The sequence below is a fragment of the Rhineura floridana genome, chromosome 4 (genome assembly GCF_030035675.1).
Source record: "Rhineura floridana isolate rRhiFlo1 chromosome 4, rRhiFlo1.hap2, whole genome shotgun sequence".
NCBI classification, from domain to species: domain Eukaryota; kingdom Metazoa; phylum Chordata; class Lepidosauria; order Squamata; family Rhineuridae; genus Rhineura; species Rhineura floridana.
Genome location: NC_084483.1, coordinates 100,046,836 through 100,062,516, shown reverse-complemented (window position 1 = coordinate 100,062,516; position 15,681 = coordinate 100,046,836). Strand labels below are relative to the sequence as shown.

Sequence of the window (15,681 nt, the reverse complement as noted above, 5' to 3'; positions counted from 1 at the left end):
GGAATGTAACCTACTGCACCAAAGGTAAGAGTCACATATGCTCTTTTGACCTGCTATTTCCCTCTGGAAATTTTTGCTCTGACCCCACCCATCACTAGCCTCAAAAGGTTTTCCTGGAGGAAATGTAGGCATTGGGCTGGCAAAGATACTTTACCCCTGCCTAAAATTAGATCATTTAGCTCTGTTTCAACTGACTGACGGTGCACCATGGTTTCAGGTAGAAGCCTTTCCCAGCCCTCCCTGGAGATACTAGGTATTGAATCTGATATGTTTATACATGCAGAGGATATGCGCTACTACTAAGATATAGGCTTTCTTCCATCTCTTTGTGTTGCTGCTCAGCAATGTGTGTCTGTATATAGACACCCATTGACTAGCGCAGATTTAATCTTCACTAATCTTCACTTGAAATGCAAATAAGAAATGGCTTGAAATCTGTGCTGCTGAAGATACGCTACCTTGAATGCAGTCCGCTAAAAGTGATATACACACAAAATGTGACTTAAAACCAATAACTGTACATAAATGTAATCTGAAAGTTTTCTGTAGGGAGAGAGCCTGGTACTTCATTTGGATTTGACCCATCACTGGAATTCAGGTTTTGGGCTTGCTTGAAATGTTGATTTCAGCTCATTGACCCTGAATGAGACTGCAAGACGTGTGAGGAATTTCAATATTCTTCTTCAGCGTGTCTTAGCATGTTTGCAAGAGGGAGCTGTACTTACTGACACTGTCTCTGAATTTAATAATGGAAGTTTGGCATTATGGTTATTCATTTATTACGTAGTCTTTTTTTTTCTTTTAGACTTTATATCCTACCATTCCTCCAAGATAGGAACACAGGGCAGCTTGCAACACAGAATATGCAATATAGAGTAGAAAATTAAAAAATACAATAAAAACAGCATAAAATCAAAACACTTTAAACACAAATCAGCAACAAGAAGTAATCAGCACCATCATACTCAGAATGATGCACAGAATATATTATGTTTATTCACTGTAAAGCAAATCCACAAAGAATTCTGTAACATTTGGAAAGGTAATAGTTTTGGTCAAACGTTATTGCAGAGAACATTCACCCACGCTGCAAAAACAGAGTGTTTGGCAACAGAGCTACTGCACTATTCCTTGTTTTGTAACATCCTGCTACATGAAAACCTGTATCTTCCTGTTTCCTTAAACATGTTTTTATCTGCACTTCCCCATTTTTCCCTGGACAGAAGTGACTTCAGGAACCAAAAAGTGAGGGGAGGAGGTTGTATTGGGAAGGGATTCCAGTCCCCCGTTGACTGCTACCTACAATGGACTACACATGCACTTGGATATCCAGATTATGCTGCTCACCTAGTGTGGCGGAGCTGCAGAAATCGCCTCCCAGTAGCAGCATCACTGCTGCTTATTGGAAGAGGTGAGGCAGTGGTGAAGTCAGGCCTGTGTGGAGCACTGGTGGGAGTGCTGGATTGGCCATGTCAGGGCACTGTGCAGCCTTGGCTTCACTGCCACCTTTCCCCTCCCTCTACCAGTAAGTGACACTGGTACTGCTGCTGGAAGGCTATTGCTGCAGCTTCATCCTACTGGGCAAGTCACTTGTTCAGGGCCAAACTAGATGCGATGTCTGCCACGTGCATTACCTTTGCATGGTGAAAACTAAACAGCTGTTATGAGGGTCCAAGTTGGACTGGGATTGTCGTGGGGGGGGCTTGAACCCTTTGCTCCTGCTGTGGTGCTGATTAAAATTGCATCCTCACCTGCACCCTGTTAATGGGAGGAAGGAAGCACCCCCATTGGTGTCACTGGGACCTTTCCTTCCATGTGAATAGTAGGTGTGAGAAGACTCTATTATGATTGGGACCAGAGTCGTGGATCTTGGAGTTCTAGTAGATATCAAAGTTGATCCCATAAGCCGGAAGTCTGCTCACCCCTAATATAGGAGATATTTGTTCCTCTCTCCATCCAGCCATTGTTAAGATTGCTATGTTGCCACTTCCTTCTAGCTTGCTCGGAAGTGGCACTGCTGGAAAATTAAGACTAGGTGATGCATCCTTTACTTACACAGGGTAGGGATAGCACAAATACTGGACATAAGCACTGTCAAAGGCATTGGAATGAACATTAGTGGGCTAATTGCATTCCCCATCCCATAGCCCCAGATCCTGATCTTCATATGGGGCAGGACACATGCAAATCGCAAAGATAGAAGTAATTCAAATCCTATTACAGTGGTAGGGTAAGAAATTGATTAGAAATTCATTTCTAGTCCTATATTTTTGGTTGGTTGTGGGATTGTGCAAGTTGAAAGCAATGCTGAAAAGCAGAATCAGGACAATTTTTAATCTGCTCTTTAGTTAGGGACGGTGCACACTTTCCATGGCAACCCTTGTGCTCTGTGTGTTCTGGTACTTCCCACAGCAAAACCTTGATGCAGGGATTGGGAATCTATAACCCTCCAGATGTTGTGCTCCAGTCTCCCAACTGCCCAAGCCAGGATGATAGTGGTCAGAGATTGAGAGCCACAGGTTCCTTAATCCTGCCTTACTGCATAGATGCATCTTTTAAACACTCAAGTAAATGTGTCAGGGAAGCCTGACTGGGGAAGGGTGTTATACAGGTGTATATACATAAAACATGTTTTGCTAGTGTGACTGATTTTGCAGCAAATGGCTTAACTTTTTTTAAAAAAATATGCACATGTAGTCTAGTCAGAGCCAGCATTCTACCCAGCATTAACAGTGGGCAATTACATTTTGACAACTGCTCTATAAATGCCAATTTTGTTAATATATCAATAATGTTGGCAAACAAATAACAAAAGGTTTCAGGTGACGTTACTAAATGGAAATAAGGTATGTATTAAGATGAAATGTATGAGTGCTTTATTTATTTATTTTTTAAAAGTTCACATGAGCAATGGACATGAAGCGAGCCCTGCTTTTCTTATGCTGACAATGCTACTGCTAAAGCACTGTTCCTTTTTTATTTAAGGGCAGATTGTGAAATGATTGCAGTGGTGTTTCAAATTGAGGTGAATAAAATGCCATGCTGATGCACAGGTTGTGAAATTCAATATGCAGGGGTTAGCAGTTTCCGCTGCGAAATCATTCTTTGTATTTTAGCACACCAGGCAGTCCGTAGGCATTGAGCTTATGGCATTGAGTCACTAAGACTGAACAGTCCTAGCTATACAATTGTGTATGCTTTTCTATATTATACATAACGTTATGGTGGGGCTTCCATAAAAAAGTTGTGACTGTGCTGAACTATGACACGTTACCATTCTTAAAAACCAAAACTGCATCTTGGCTTCTGCTGCAACCTACTGGAGGTCCCTAAGGCTACAATTCTATCACTGCTTACTGGGAGTAAGCCCTATATTAAATAGAACTTACTTCAGAGTAGACATAGCTAGGATTGCGCTGTAATTTATGCAGTATTATACAGCCATGAGAGTGGCTGTATGCTATAGCCAGCGTGGATTTTTCACATTCCGCAGTGTTAAATGGAAAATACCCCCCAAGCCATTCTGATGCTTCCCATAAGCTCATTTCAAAACAAAACCTTACAAAACTTATAGTCCTGAACTCAGAAACACTTCCTTAACAACCCTCTAAATTTTCATGGCAATACACAGAATGGTCAGAGAGAATCGAGAGTTCAAAGTGTAAAAAGAGAAAAAACCACAGACCCCCTTTTCTGTCAGAGTTCTCATAATTTATTAAAACTCAGCCATGTTCACAGAGTACATGTAATCCTATTACTGACCTTGCCCCATATTCTGACCTTCAATTTCTGCAGGTTAAAAGTTAAAAAAATGCCTGGCTGATTTTTCATTAATTTAATAAATTTTACATTGAACTGATTGATAACGTTGGGTATGCTCAGTAAGAACCAATTGTCAGCTGCTGGGCTTGCATGTTACCAAATTCTTCCAAGCTGCACAGGAAGTGGATTGGACTGTGAAAGACCAACCCAGATTGTGTTTGTATTTTGACAAATTTGTAAGGCAGTACAATATCTCAGAGAGGAGGTCAGGTCTCATGCTCCCCTGGTGCATTCACTATAGCTGCTCAATTTCCCTGCTTTTTAACATTTGATAGAAATGTATGTTCTTAAATCACAAGGTTTTTTGCCTATTAGTGAATAACACATCTCTGTTTACTGTTCTATTTGTGGGCTCATTATACATATGAAAGCCAGAAGGTACCTATGCAGCATGATTGGCCCTGTGGTATGCTTCCGGTGTTGTGCACTCTCCTTTATTCTGTGGATGTATGCTCACTTGGAATTTAATTTATCCTATAAAAGCAAATAACTATCATTCATTTATTGGGGGGCTCCCTACTAAGGACAAACTTTGTTCACATGTGTGGTGTGTCTGGAGCCCTTTAGAAGGTTATTGGGTTGTATTCAACTAACTTTTACTCAGAGTAGACCCACTGGAATTAACAGGCCTAAGTTAGTCATGACCATTAATTACAACTGGTCTAGTCTGAGTAAAAGTTAGTTGAATAAAACCCAGCAACTGCTTCCTTAGGTTGACATCCGAGAGAGAAGCACAAAAGCCCAAGACTCTGCGGTGGCCTGGTGCCAGTGGGTAGCCAGGGGCCCCTGCAGCTCAAAAGGCCCCTCCCCCTCCTAATTCTGTAGGCTGGGTCAGGGAAGGTGGAGCTCCCGCTCCGTGATCCGCACCAGTGTCATGGAGCATGATTTGAGGCCCGGGGTTGATGCCCCTGCTGCCATCCTGATTGATGAAAGGCATGCACACACCGTATGCTAGTGCAGTGATGTGACAACATGGGAGGCAGGGTGGCTGGTTCTATTTAAGTCTGCACAGGCTGTGTCAGGGGGTGTTGGGGGCATCAATAACCCTGTGCCAAGGGCCCCTGAAGCCTAGTTACCAAGGGCCCTCTCATGCCTGGAATGTGTAGTTTTGAGGCTGGTGTCAAAGTCAAGTTTTAATTGTAATTGTCAGTGCTGCTTTCTATTGTTATAGAATATCTTTTGACCTTTTTATTAGCTATGCTGTGGGCCTTGAGGGTCTGAAGGATGGGATCAAATGTCATTGTCCACCCAGGGGCAAAGCAATGTACTTCTGTGAGATGTGTATCACAACAGTATGGCACAGGAACCTGGCAAGAGCTTGCATCTTTTATTTTGTAACTTGTTTTTATATAAAATATTGTTGACTCTGCTTTGCCATTGATGGTAATAGACCTTAAATGCCCAGTCTTTATTTTTTTTTTACTTTTGAAATATCTTTGCATAAGTAGGTGTTGTATGTGTTGGTTATTTCCTAGATTATTGAAATAGAGAGTCTGCCAAGCTGATGTCTGAAAATATTTCATCAACTCACCTTGCAGGCCAAAAAATATTATATATTTATTTGTCAGATTACAAGCCAACTTCAAGCCATACATTATGAAACTGGCTTGTTGAATTCACCACATTTTGTTGTAAGCCACAATTCCTGCTTTGTACAACACAATAAGTGAAAATAATTTCTACAGAAATTGTCCTTCTGTCTAAGCAAGGGGGAGAAAGTGTGCAAGCCCACCTCTTTGATCTTTGCAGCTAATCCACATTGCGACAAACCTTGGTTTAGTGTTATGTGCAAATGCAGTCATTGCTTGTTCGTAGCTATCTGACTTCTTGCCCAGTTTGGTAGGAGGCTTTGTCCTTAGTTTACACTTTGAATCACTTGCAGAATGATGTGATGAAAATCTTGGGTTTCTGTGTGCTGTACTGGATTTCCATAGATTGCAGCCAAAGACTGAACATTGACTTCATATAAAAAGAGGACTGACATCACTGCAAGTCTATTTTCATGTCTGAACTGTCAGAGAAATCCACCAGTCCAATCATGCCCCTCATGTTTACTCCTTCCTTCAGCTGGTCATTATTTGTCACTACATCTAGCTGAGGAAAATTACCGAAGTGCCTTGAATCCAAAAGGGGGTTAGAGGCTGTGCCTCTTCTGCCTTGGATACCTAGCTGTGCTGCACTTGGTTAACTTTCTCCAGGTAGAGGCAATGGTGATGCTGTTAAGTGAGTGAGAAGAGGCAAGACCGAAGGACTAGCCTTTCAACTGTGAAAGAGGGATTACAGTATACCTGAATGATACATTTATTTTCTGCTGAGCTCCTGGGATCACAAAGGTGGTCAGTGACTTTAAAACTAGCAGGCTGGCTGTTGATTAACCAGGCTTCACCCTGGTCATCAGTGTACAGTTCTAGCATTAATAAGGAATGTGATGTACTAAGAAAGGGTACTGAGTGTGTGTTTGGAGACAGTTCAGTTCAGTCGACTTCTCTTGCAGTAGTGCTGCATCCTAGGGTTCCCTGTCTGTCAGTTCTCTCTGGAGCCTTTAGCTTGATTAGGATCTCTAAATCTGTGTGTGCGTTGACAGACACGCAACATTTGTGTTTGTGACTGTATGCTAGTATTTTGAATAGGATTCCATTATGCAGAACCCACTTTAGCATATATCCCATCTTCAACATTAGATTCAATGTTGAATCTATTCAACTATTATATTAATCCAGAAACAGAAATTGGAGCAAGGAAAGTTGGGTGAGCGAACTGTCTCTGCCCCCCCATCACCCTCCAAGACCCCACTCCCATGTTCTGTTTTCAGATTACTATAACAGGCTTTATTTCTAAAATGAGTGTACTCCTTACACAATATGACATGGAAGAAGAGTTGGCTACTTCTTTTTGTTTATAACTGTGATCTCCAATATGGTTTTGGGGGTATGAGAGTCAACAGGCTAGCCCATTCCAAGCTGTCTTTACCGTGCCACAAGTCTCTTTGCTGACATTTTATATGCAAGTGCAGTTTGAACCACCTAGCGGATGATACCAGAGTTTCCACAAGCCTGTAAAGAGGCTTGTGAACCTATGCAACCTGTAGATACTACACCAAGCAAAGTTCAGTTCTTGAGGAACAACTTGCTTTGTGACATCAGTGGTGCAGCCACTGGATGTAATGTTCTTGTGGTGGAGGGGTTTAGATGGGCATATGCCCACAATTAATATTCATCGTCTCCCCCGCCCTGCAATCAACATTCCCTGGTTTAACTACTTCTACATTTCTGATACAGTACAGTAGAGCACCTCCCCCCAAAAAGTTTGCCAACCCTATTTTTTTTAAAAAAAAAAGAGCACATGCAATTTCACAATTTAAATACTGGCTTGAATCCTAGAACCATCATGACTACAGGAATAATGCTATCCGCATTAATTTGGGAATAAGCAACATTTTGTTATAAAAGCAATCAAATATTTTAAAAGTAAAAATAATAACATTGGCATCTGTAACCATCTACAAGTCTGCTCAGCTGCCCCTGATTATAATTCTTTAGAAGAAGATGATGAAGAAAAATGATTGCTGCAATGACCAGCAGCAGCCCCAGTGGCTTCTCTGGCATATCAGTACCAGCCTAGTTGCTGGCTCTGCGCCTCTATGCCACCGCCTCCATAATCTGCTACACTCAAGTGTCTATTTCCGGATCCTCTGCGCTGTGGGATCCTGCTAAATCCAGCTCTCAATTCCAGTTCAGATATTTACTGTGAAAACAAATGTAAACATCATTTGGGTTTTTATCTATCTGTCTGTCTGTCTGTCTGTCTGTCTGTCTGTCTGTCTATATTTGTGATGCAGTTCTAGTAGTATAAGAATTCCCCAGGTTCTAGGAACCTAAATTCAAAACAAACTAATTTTCCCCAGGATTTCCCCCTCAGTGCACAATCTGTATTTAAAGCTAATGAGGACCTCCAACTGAATCTAATTTCAATGACAACACTAGCATTCAAGATTAGAGTTTATTTGCTGAGAAATTAAGATGTTAAATGTCAACCTTATGAAGGTCAATCACATCAAGATCAAACGCTAAACAATATAGCATACCATTCCACCAGCCTTCTAATGCGGAGTTTTATTTTGAAATAAAGTTTTTGAAAAATGCAAGCAACATCTTTCTTGACCAGACGATTGTTGAGACAAGTTTTGATACAGATATGGAGGCTCGCTTTAGACTTTGTCCTGCTGATACCATCTCCAATCTGCCCTCAAGCTCTAACTTCAGGGCTCTTACAACAGGATACTATGTTTAGAAAAATATACTTTGATTAACTGCACGATTGTTATGGATTAAACGATGCATTCATAAGGCTAATATATCACTGCATAATACATTTTACTTAGATTGGAGGCGAAGCATATTTTATATTAGCATATACATTTTGTTTTTAGGCTGTTGAAGACAAGGAGATGTTTATAAAGTCTCTTCGTGTTTCAGTAAATTATGCATGAATTTTAATCAGTTATTAAATGAACCAGTAATTGTTCGGCAGCATTATTAATATTCTTCATAACACAATTCTCTATCAGAGCCAGAGGTGTGGTGTAACCAAAAATCCCAAAAGTACACTAAATGACAACTGAAGCATGCAGTCCCAATATACCAGATAAACTTTTCTGATGTTACCTAATTAACTTTCCTATTAATGGTTCTCATTCCTTATTCTACAACCCAAGCTATCAAATATTCCCCAATTATAATTTCAAAATTGCAGAGCTTACTTTCCTAGTGCAAGTAACTTGAGACTTTTTGCATCTTCAAACAAAGGTTTGTGGCAAAGTTTGAGGCTGTTAGGGGTTGGCTTTGTATTGTACTATTTTCATATATATATACTGTGACTATATATGTGTGTGGCCTCTAGCAACTCTTACCGTAAGGAGGTGGGAGAAGCATCTGTTAGCTTGTTATCCTACTGCTATGACTCATGAGGTTCATTAAGCAGTTTTAGAGCATTATCTTAGCAAATCCAAATCAGCTTCTAGAATTTCATTTGACCAGGTAGTCTACAACAGGAGATAAAGAGAAATGTGAATATATCATAGCTAGGGCTGGACCTCAGGGCCAAAGTTGAGAGCTCTGCAGCCCAGGGTCTCCTGAATGAGAGCAGCAGATGAAGAAGGTGACGGCAAACAAGCCAGGGGCAAACACCTAGGCTGGGCATGGGCATGCCAAGGCCCACCAGATGCTGCAGTATCTTCCATGCTGATTGATTGAGTTGATTGACTGATTGATTTTCAAAAAGTATAGTCAGCAGGTGGGCAACCAACTATGTACATCGCTCTAAATGCTTGTTTTATTACTTAAAAAATATATGATGCTTTTTCTATAACAAAATGAAATCTATTTCGAAGTAAATGGTCCTATTACAGGTGCTGTATAATACTCATTCCACACTTGTAAGAAAGTTCTTTTAGTGTGGTAGCACCTACTCTTTGGAACTCCCTGCCTATTGACATCAGGCAGGCACCTTTGCTATCTTCCTTTCAGCCCCTGCTTAAAACCTTTTTGTTTAGGTATGCCTACCCGGACACATAGATGTTGATGTGTTTTAATCTTTTCAGTCTGTTGCTGTTTGAATTGTTTTAAAATGTTTTTAATTACTTTCATTAATTACTTTTATTAAATGAAAAGTGTTTTATTAATGCTTTTAATGCTTTTTTTAAACTGCTTAGAGGTGTTTTACAAGCAGGCAGTATATAAATTTTGATATGTTTTTAACATTAGGGCAGCAGAAGCAGATGCCCAGCCCCAGCCCAGCCCCACTCCCACTCTCCGTAATCATGATGGTGCTATGATTTAAGTGAATTTTTTACCGTGTGAAAATGTCCCCGCTCAGTGGTGAAAAGGATTTATTTCTGAGTAAACATTATGAAAGGATCTTGGCTGTGAGGATAAGGATTGCTGGATAATATAGTGCTGCACTAAGTGCTGCCTGGATCTACTGTTTTAACTGATTTCCCCAATGCAGTGCCTCAAGCAGTACTAAAGAACTCTAGTGTAGAAGCAACCAGTGTTGGTGGGTTTCCCTTTTCCAGTGTAATGCCCACTTTTCTTTAAAGCAAGTCGTACTAGGCTTGATTGAGCTGCTCTATAACCCTACACCACTATTCTGGTATTGTCTCTAGACATTGCTCACATAGAGTTGGAGAAGGCTAAGGAAGGAATGGGGACATCCTCTTTCTCTCAGCTCTTTCAGGAAAAAAGATAAATGAAAGGGAGCAGGTGTTTGGTGGCCATTCCACCTAGTATTGAACAACAATCTGCTTTCAGAGAAAGTGTGTGCTTATTATTCAGTTTGTTTCTTTGTCCGGATACATTTGTACAAAGTTGTGGCATGTCACATTTGGTTTTTCTTCAGTAAACAAAAAGTGCAATTATGTGTTTTCTTAATTATGCTTTTAAAAGATCTGTTCCAATTGTAAGCAAGCAAAACCCTTTCCAATATTATAGTGGAAGAACAGTCATTTGGAGTTCTTGGGATCCTGGAGATATGAAGAGACAAATGTGTCAAATTTCAGTTTCTTTCAGGGTTTTTTTTTTAAATCTTAAATTCAGTTCTATTTACTTCTGCATCAGTTTGTGATTTTTTTAAAAAAAAGTCCTCATGAACTTGTTTCATAAAAACACATCAGCATTTTAGAGCTCATTTTCCCTAAAATGTCCCCTTATATGGCATTTTATGCTCACTTTCTCTTAATATATACTCACTTTTTACACATTACTGGACTGGAGAACTGTATCACAAAATTTGGAGAAGTGCAAATGTTGAAGGATAGTTGTTTCAGTTTGCCTACTGTTTCGGAAAGTGTGAATTAGGTAGTTGCGTATCAAAATGTGGACCAAACCAAATCTGTCCCATCCCCACCTGGAGATTACCTTTTAGGCATAAAATAGGTTTTTGTTTGGAAACTTAGGGTTATTTACCATCCCCATCAACTGAAAAAGTACACACTGTGCAAGCTGTTGTTGGCAATCTGTGATGCAGGTGAGTTTTTTGAGAAATTCTCATCTTCAGAAAGTGAGGACATCTGAGTTTGGCTTGGATGTAGAAGATGAATTTGATGAGGAACTGTTGGAAGCTCCAGTTGTTCATACAGCAGACAAAAGAAAGAAGGAGATCTAATCTTTCCTGGTGTTTCTTTCAAGAGATTAAACACATGTGGGATATCCTAATAGATTATATAGGACAGATATTTTTCTAGTTACCTAAACCGCCTCTGAATACCTGTTACCATGAAAACCCTAATAATATATCCAAAAAAAGATTCATAGGGTTACCATAAGTCGTAATCAACTTGAAGGCATATAACAACAACAGTCCAGTTTTTTGAATTTGCTGTGTTGCAATACTGCTGATTGTAAAGCCCCTGTGTGCCTTGAATTTAGCATTGTTGCCTAATTAACTGAAACAAATTAGCCAAAATATGAGCCATCTGGAATGAAAATGAAACCTCTGTGTTTATTAGTGGTTTCATTTTATTCAGGAAAGTCTGTGTTGTTTTTAATTGCTTCCTAAAATAAATCACTCCAAGGCAATGCTACTGTAGGCAGAAACTCCAGTGTTACATTTTATTCCCTCTTTCCATCCCCAAGTGCTAAATTCAGCTTAGCAGAAGTATTAAAACATATATTTAATCCTTTTAAAATGTTGTTATCTGCTGATATCCTTTGTAAGTTGTATGTTAAATATCTACACACTTCCTTATATTGTTGTTATATAATCTTTAAGATCCTGGCCTATACTTATATTCATATTTTATTATCTTTCTGACTCATCTCTTGTATTGTGTCTTACAGAACCACCTCGGCCAATAGCACCTCCACAGCTGCTTGGAGTTGGCCCAACTTATTTGCTGATTCAGTTGAATGCTAATTCCATTATTGGGGATGGGCCTATTATCCTAAAAGAAGTAGAATACCATATGACAACTGGGACCTGGACAGAAACCCATGCTGTAAATGCACCAACTTACAAGCTGTGGCATTTGGACCCAGACACAGAGTATGAAATTCGTGTTCTTCTAACCAGACCTGGAGAAGGTGGCACTGGCCAATCAGGCCCTCCACTTATCACCCGTACCAAATGTGCAGGTATTGTTCGTTATACCAGATTTCATTCTGGATTTACTGTGATGTTGTAAGTCTAAAATTTTATTGCAGAATGTACTTTCATTCTTGTCTCCCTTATATGTCGATAACCTTCATTGGCTTTATAATTTAGTTTATTAGCTAAGAAATCAGACATCGGCAATTTTGCAAAGGGCAATGACTTTGGAGATCTCAAAGTAGATTTTCCCCACTGTATGAAACCTGCTGTGGAGCCATAGCTAAGAACATGTGCTGTGGGCCTGTGTTTACAGTATATCCAAGCTGTGCTATGAATTTGCAGTGTGAACATAAGAAGAATCTACTGGAGCAAGCCAATGGCCCATCTAGTCCAGCATCCTGTTCTCACAGTGACCAGTCAGTTGTCCATGGGAGGCCCGTAAGCATGACCTCAGCAGAAAGAACACTCTCCCCTCCTGCAGTTTCTAGCAGCTGATATTTGGAAGCATGCTGCCCCCAACTATGTATAAATATTCACTATGGCTTGGATTGAGAAGATTTCTTGTGCAATGGGCTTTCCTTTCTTCTCATTTCTGCTATGGTCTCTTGTGGCCCCAGAATAGCCACCTCTGAGGATGGGGAGCCCTCATCTCCAAATAACCTTGGATGTGGCACAGTGTGGGCTGGGGGGGATTAGTAGAAATCAGGAAGCCCACTTTCCTCTTGCACAAGTGGAACTGCCTTCTGTTTATGTAACGTTACGTAAGAAGATCATAGCCAATATAAATTAAAAAGGAATTTCTCAAAGTTCCCTTTCAGAAAAGGAAGCTGTAGTTCTGTGAGGGGAATAGGGTGTCTCCTAACAACTCTCAGCACCCTTCACAAACTACATTTCCCAGGATTCTTTTCAGGAAGCCATCCCTGTTTAAAGTGAAATAAAATTCTGGTGTGGATGTGGTCAGGGACAGCTTTAGTTTAAACTTGCGTGGGAAACTACATGTGTCTGTTGTAAAATAAAAAGGTGGGGGAAACCCTGAAAAATAATATGTTAACCGTTTTTTTTTAAAGGAAAGAGGTTTTCCTCTGCCCATTGCCCACCCACCCAATCTCTTCCCCTCCCTCCCCTTCCTCCCCCACATCAGTTTCACCTATCCTAAGTATGAATGCTCAGGAGAAAATCCCAGTGAAAATAAGCATGCAAATGATCAAACTTGCCCTTCTATCTCCTCCCTACTTCCCTTCTCCCATCCCCTTTCTCATTCCCTCACCTCCCTCTCCTCTCCAGGTTACCAAATTTTTCCAAGCTACACAGGAAGTGGATTGGATTGTGAAAGACCAATCCAAATTGTTTTTGCACTTTTACAAATTTGTAGGGCAGTACAACATCTCAGAGAGGAGGTCAGGTCGCCTGCTCCCCTGGTGCATTCACTATAGCTGCCCAATTTCCCTGCTTTTTAAAATTAATAGAAATATCTGTTGGCTATAGGTATGTTGTTAAACTGCAAGGGGTTTTTGCCTATTAGTGAGTATACAGTTATTCCTACCCTGGGATTCGTGTGTCAGTTTTGGATCAGATGACACTCACTGAAATCCACCCCTGTTGAAGGGTTCTCACTTCTCTTAAATATTTCAGGCATTGATGTAAACATAAGCAGATGATAGAAGTAACTTCTTTGATTGGAGCATTAGAGCTAGAACTGAAAAATAAAATTTGACCTCCACTTTCCTAAACATGCATTATGATACGTAAGGGAGCGTGAAGCTATTTACCCTGAAAGTATTGGTTACTCTTATCTTGAGCCTGTTGTGATTTTATTTAGACAACTAAGGATGGCAAAGTTCTTGTAATATTAGAAAGTCAATATATTATTGATGAATGAAATGCTTAAAGTAATGACTGAACTAAATCAAGCTTATGGGTGACATCCAATGTCACAAGATTGTTCTTCTCTGACTCCTGCACCCTATCTAATCTGCCTAGGAGAATTCCTCAACTTTCCAGAGAGATGTGAGGGTCCATGAGGCACTGCAGGGGAGAAGAGAGGAAGGGGAAGTCCCATTATGCCAGCAGAAGTCTGTTTCCAATCCTGGGCACCTGTGTCATAATTTGTTAGTGTTAAAGGTGATACAAGAGTCCTCATTTTTTCATCAACACAGCCTCCCCTCTAGAGATTGAATTAAATATAACTTAATAAAAGTTGATACGGTGATTACAGAAATGGATTAAGTTAGTGCTGAAGTCATTTAATGGTACTTTTTTCTACCAAGCTCATAGTCACATGAGGTTGAATCATGGTGCGGATCAGTGGAATTAAAGTTTCCACTTTTTTCCTACAAGCATTACTGGAAAATATGTCCTGGGAAATGTATTATATCCGCCAACTACCTTTCTCAGATAGTCTGTCTTTCCACCTTATTATATAGCACAGTGGGAAGGAGAGCCTGGCTGGTAGTCCAGCGTCTGTGAGTTCAAATCTCCGCTCGTGTCTCCTGGGTGTAAAAGGCCAGCTAAAGATCACCCCCACAGTGAGTGGCTCAGGGGTTACGTGCCCTGCCACCTGTGCAGCTGTGGGCAAGCTGCATAGTCCCAGGGAGCCCAGTTGCCCCCCAACTGGCAGTTGCGGACAAGGAAGGGGCTGGCTTGTGCAGCTGTGGCAAGCTGAGCAGGCCTTAGCCAGCTGGAGAGGACTAGCCTCAGAGGGAGACAATGGTAAACCCCCTCTGAATACTGCTTACCATGAAAACCCTATTCATAGGGTCGCCATAAGTCGGGATCGACTTGATGGCAGTCCATTTCCATTTTCCCTCATATGATCAGAAATAAACTAATTCAAAAATGTAATAATAATAATCATCATAGACTAGTACTAGGGTTGTAAGTTAAAAAGTCTGAGAAAACTGCATATTTCATTGCCAGTTTATCCCTAAGGTTACCAATGCTTGAACCACCATAACCAGGCTATCTCGATCCAGGAACAGTCACAGCTGATGCACCAGCCAAAGCTGGTAAAAGGCAATTCTAGCCACTGAGGTAGCTTGACCCTCAAGCAGCAAAGGCCTATTTCCCAAATAAAGGAATCACTCACCCATGATGTTTCCATTTTGCCAGGATTTAAACTCAGTTTATCAAACCTCATCCAGCCCACTACTGCATCTAGGCATTGTTCCAGAACTTGTATAGCATCACCTGACTTAGATGTTATGGAGAAGCAGAATGCTTAATGACCATTCCCAATGACTTCACATAGCATCAGGGATAACATAGTATCCCGTGGCACCATATAATACAAGTGCAAAGTGGCCAAGAGATACTCCCCTAACACTACTCTATAGACCAATCCCAGTAGGTAGAAGCTCTGTAAAACAGTGTCCCCAATACTGAATCCATGGAGGCTGTCCAGAAAAATGCCATGGTCAATGAAATCAAAAGGCATTGAAAGATCGAGAACAGATAATAAGGCCACATCTCCCCTGTCCCTCTCTCAGTAAAGATCATGATCAGGGTTACCAAGGCCAATTCAGTTCTGAAACCAGGCCTGACCCCAGATTGAATTGGGTCTAGATAATCAGTCTCCATCAAGAATTCCTGCAGTTGTACCATCATCACCTTCTCTAACACCTTTGCCAGAAAAGGCGTATTTATGACTAGGTGGTAATTGTTATAGACCAATGGGTCCAGTGTGGGCTTCTTTAGAAGAGGCTGCATTGCTGCCTCCTTCAAGGCATCAGGCACTCTCCCCCCATGTAATGACATAGTAACCACAGGCATCAGGCA

The 15,681-nt window shown here is 40.8% G+C and overlaps 1 protein-coding gene across 6 annotated transcripts in view; it reads left to right on the top strand.

Annotated features, from left to right (window-relative positions):
* The window catches only part of PTPRK (protein tyrosine phosphatase receptor type K), a 579,201-nt gene that overhangs the window by 348,263 nt on the left and 215,257 nt on the right, over window positions 1-15,681 (top strand). For all 6 annotated transcript variants that reach the window (XM_061623803.1, XM_061623801.1, XM_061623802.1 and 3 more), the window contains one exon: window positions 11,658-11,951. In XM_061623803.1, the coding sequence (XP_061479787.1) occupies window positions 11,658-11,951 (294 nt within the window). The remainder of the gene's footprint in view (window positions 1-11,657; window positions 11,952-15,681) is intronic.